The sequence below is a fragment of the Solanum stenotomum genome, chromosome 8 (genome assembly GCF_019186545.1).
Source record: "Solanum stenotomum isolate F172 chromosome 8, ASM1918654v1, whole genome shotgun sequence".
NCBI lineage: Eukaryota > Viridiplantae > Streptophyta > Magnoliopsida > Solanales > Solanaceae > Solanum > Solanum stenotomum.
The window spans coordinates 18616093-18620344 of record NC_064289.1 but is presented as its reverse complement, the minus strand read 5'-3'; the positions used below and the strand labels follow the sequence as shown (position 1 = coordinate 18620344).

The window sequence follows — 4252 nt, the reverse complement described above, 5'->3', positions numbered from 1 at the left end:
TTGAAGACTTGCTTGGGCTTACTTAACTTCTAAGCTTGACTTCTAATTTCACTTGGCTTCTAACTTCACTTGACTTGGAAACTAACTTCACTTGGCTTGGAAACTAACTTCACTTAAATTGGAAACTAACTTCACTTGAATTGGAAACTAACTTCACTTGACTTGGAAACTAACTTCACTTGAATTGGAAACTAACTTCACTTGAATTGGAAACTAACTTCACTTGACTTGGAAACTAACTTCACTTGAATTGGAAACTAACTTCACTTGAATTGGAAACTAACTTCACTTGACTTGGAAACTAACTTCACTTGAATTGGAAACTAACTTCACTTGAATTGGAAACTAACTTCACTTGACTTGGAAACTAACTTCACTTGAATTGGAAACTAACTTCACTTGAATTGGAAACTAACTTCACTTGACTTGGAAACTAACTTCACTTGAATTGGAAACTAACTTCACTTGAATTGGAAACTAACTTCACTTGACTTGGAAACTAACTTTCCTTGAATTGGAATTATGAATTAAAGGTGTTTGATCACATGCTATGGAGGGATTCTTGATGTTTAGACGTACTTTGGAGTGTTGAAAACAACTATGAAACATAGGTATAATACCTAGGAACATGCAAGAGGAAGTGGGGGATAAAAGAGAAGTCTTGGCATCCTTGACGCTCTGCAAGGCACGGAGCGCCAGCCCTAAAACTTCAGGGTGAGTTTGGGGTGCTCTGGCAGGCGCATCGCGCCAGGCCCCCAACCCAGAAATTTCAGCAAGTTCATTTTCTCGTTTTCTCACCCTATTTCGCCTAAAATCGAATGGTTTCTTCCCCAATCACTTAGAATCATTAAAAACCCTCAATATACACTAGATTCAACTCATAATTCCATCCGGGAACATGCACCAAACCAACAAGAAACTTCAACTACACAACCACAAACTTCAACCAACACAACCACAACATCAACAACACAACCTAACAACTTCAACAATATATCCAATCTTTTCTCAAAATAATAAAATGAGTTTGGTGTGTGGGGGAAAGGATCAATCCACACTAAGAACTCACATACCTTAATAGGGACCACCCCCGACTAAAATCCACGACGATCTTGACCAATCTTTGCTTCTTCTTCTCTTTTCTCCTCTTCTTCTCCTCCTCTTCTCTTCTCTCAAGAACTCTAACTCTCATTCTTTTAAAATGGGACAAAAATGATCCAAAACTCAGTCTAACACCTCAATATAACCCAAAGAAATGGCTAGGGAAAAGACCAAAATACCTTTACAATTTTCCGGACGGATTTCCCTGCCAACTGCCCAACTTCCAAAGGGCATAACTCACTCATACGAACTCGAAATCGAGCAAACTCGGTAGCGTTGGAAAGATCATTCTACGAGCTTTGCTAACATGACTGGAACTACACCTAACTCATCCTGAGCTAGGATTTATGACTGTTCAAATTTGACCAAAAACTCACCTTTTTTCCATACTTTGCCAAATTTTCCAGATTCTTTCCAAAATGACTATTTCCAATTCAACTCTTCTTGGAACTCAATGTGCTACATCTAGGGACCTTCACTTAACACTTAAGAAATTTTATTCCTCGGTAAAATCTCACTCCACATGAAGGACGGCTCGAGTCTTAGTTCGAAAAATTCTCTGGGGTGTTACACAACCTCATACTTTAAAATAATTTATATTTGACTTTTGATTCTTCCAAAGCTCATACGGAGATTAATCATGTTTCTTGGAAGAAATTCAATTCAAAATATGACATGCAGAAAATAAGGCTTCAAATTTTCAGTGATACAAGATCCATAAAGCATAGAGTTAACCATTTCGATGAAAGTTCTATTTTTTCTTTCTCCTACATCATTTTGTTGTGGTGTACAAGACATAGTCAATTGTTTCTCAATGCCTTTTTTTTCCACAAAAAGCAATAAAATCTGATTTTAAATATTCTCCACCTCTGTCAGATCTAACTGATTTAATCTTCAAACTCAATTTATTTTCAACTTCTGTTTTATATGTTTTAAGAGTCTCAAATGTCTCATCTTTTGTTTTTAATGGAAAGACTTATGTATACCTTGAGTAATCGTCAAAGAAAGTGATAAATATCTCTTTTCATGACATGATAAACATTCCATCTCACAAATATCAGTGTCAATTAACTCTAAAAGTGTGGATATCATTTCAACATATTTAAAAGGTTTCTTAGTTATTTTACATTTACTATAGGTAATACACTAGCAACATGATCATTTTCACAGTCTTTAATTAATCCATCTTTCAACATAAGTTGAATGGATCTAAAATTCACATTACCAAGACGTTCATGCCATAAATCTAACGACTCCACAACATAAGCAGAAACATTTTCATTTTCAATATTGAGTTTGAACATTCCATTTGTAGAATAACCTTTTCCAACAAACATGCCTTGTTTAGACAAAATAAATTTATCTGCCTCAAAAATCATTTTAAAATCATGCTTCAAAAAAAGCGTACCTGACACCAAGTTCTTTCGAATATCAGGAACATGCAATACGTCTATCAATGTGACCATCTTTCTGGAAGTGAATTTCACTTCAACAGTTCCTTTTCCCACAACCTTAGCAGGGGATGAGTTTCCCATATGCAAAACTTTATTGGCCCCAACTAATTCATAGGTTGTGAAAGGATTTCGATTACCTGATATATGACGAGTTGCGCCAGTGTCTATCCACCATTCCACTTGATCTTCCGCTACAAATGCTTCTGTGATCATTGCCATAAGCTTTTTTTTTGTTATTTGTCTTTTTATTCTTCTTTTCAGCCTTAAAAACTTTACAATCACGTGCATAGTGACCAATTTTATGACAATGATAGCATTTATTCGACTTAGAATTGGAATTAGTACGCTTGAAATTCTTACTCTTCTTTGCCTTCAAAATTTATTATTGTCAGGTTCCTTCTTGGTAGATTTTTCTTCAACAACATGAGCTTTCTTGATAGGTTGTTTCAAGATGTTATTGTCACGATATCGTGTCTCTTGTTCAATTTGCAAGTGTTGCAATAATTGTGCAAGAGTCAAATCTTCCTTCTTGTACAAGAGTTTGCTTCTGTACTCCTTCCAAGATGGAGGAAGTTTTGAGACAATAGCACCAACATGAAAGTTTTCATCAAGAGCAATTTCAGATATAGCAATGTTATTAGCTACAAGTTGAAATTCTTGTACTTGTTCAGTGATTGACTTGTCATCAACCATTTTGAATTTCATATAATTTGAAACAAGAAATTTCTTTGAACTCGCCTCTTCTGTTAAATGGATAGCTTTAAGAGTATCCTTAATCTCCTTAGCAAATTTGCACTTAAGATAATATTGATCATAATATTTATTGGACATTCCCCCAAGAATATAATTCTTGCATAAGTAATCATCATCTTGCCATTTGGCAATTTGTTCTTTAATTAAAGTAGCCTCGTCCGTTGCTACCTCAGAACTGGGAGCCTCAGGACAAGGTTTCTCAAGAGCATATGCCAACTTTAATCGTCTTATTAAGAATTTCATCTTTCCACGTCATCTAGGAAAGTCTTTTCTTTCAAATATTTTTAAATTAGGATTAGGTAATTTGAAACACTGTTTGTTTTTGATGTGGATGCCATAGAGACAACTATCTTCAAATTGTTAGAACAACTAAACAAGAATGATAAAAATACAAGGAATCCAAAACAAAATTTGCTTCGCTTAGAGGCACGTTAATACGTTTGTTGAAGATAGTTGGAGTCTCTCCCACGAGCAATCCGAAGAATAAATAACAACTCCATCTTCGGGATTCAGCTAAGCCATGTTGCTCTTCTATTCTTGAATTGGTGATTTCACCTTTTGATTCATGTCTCACAAATGCATTTCAAGGGAAAGTGGTATTTTATTTTGAGTGCTTGTCTTTTCAACCAAAAGAAACTCAATTTATAGTACAAAAGTTTTGCAAGAAAAGACTTTAATTAAATAGTATTTATTATAGGTTCATGAATTGAAAAGAAAAACTTAACTTCCGAAAATCTATAACGTAGAATTTCAAAAGAGTCTTGCAAAAAGTCTATAACGTAGAATTAAAACAAAAATGAATGTTACAACTCATATTCATGTATTTTGTTATTTCAAAACTTTTAACGGATGAATTTGTTTCAAAATTAATTGAAACACTAACTCTTACAATTATTAGTAAGAATTGATGCCAATAAAATCTTCTTCAGTTATGTATACAAATG

The 4252-nt window shown here is 34.4% G+C and overlaps 1 protein-coding gene across 1 annotated transcript; it reads right to left on the bottom strand.

Moving 5' to 3' along the window:
* Positions 1-2927: 2927 nt before the first annotated feature.
* LOC125873577 (uncharacterized) lies at positions 2928-3551 on the bottom strand. The gene has a single exon (XM_049554480.1). The coding sequence runs from the start codon at positions 3549-3551 to the stop codon at positions 2928-2930; it is 624 nt and encodes a 207-aa protein (XP_049410437.1).
* Positions 3552-4252: the final 701 nt, after the last annotated feature.

Excerpts from the sequence above, each read along its gene's own strand:
- LOC125873577 (XM_049554480.1), bottom strand. The coding sequence starts at position 3,551 with ATGAAATTCTTAATAAGACGATTAAAGTTGGCATATGCTCTTGAGAAA.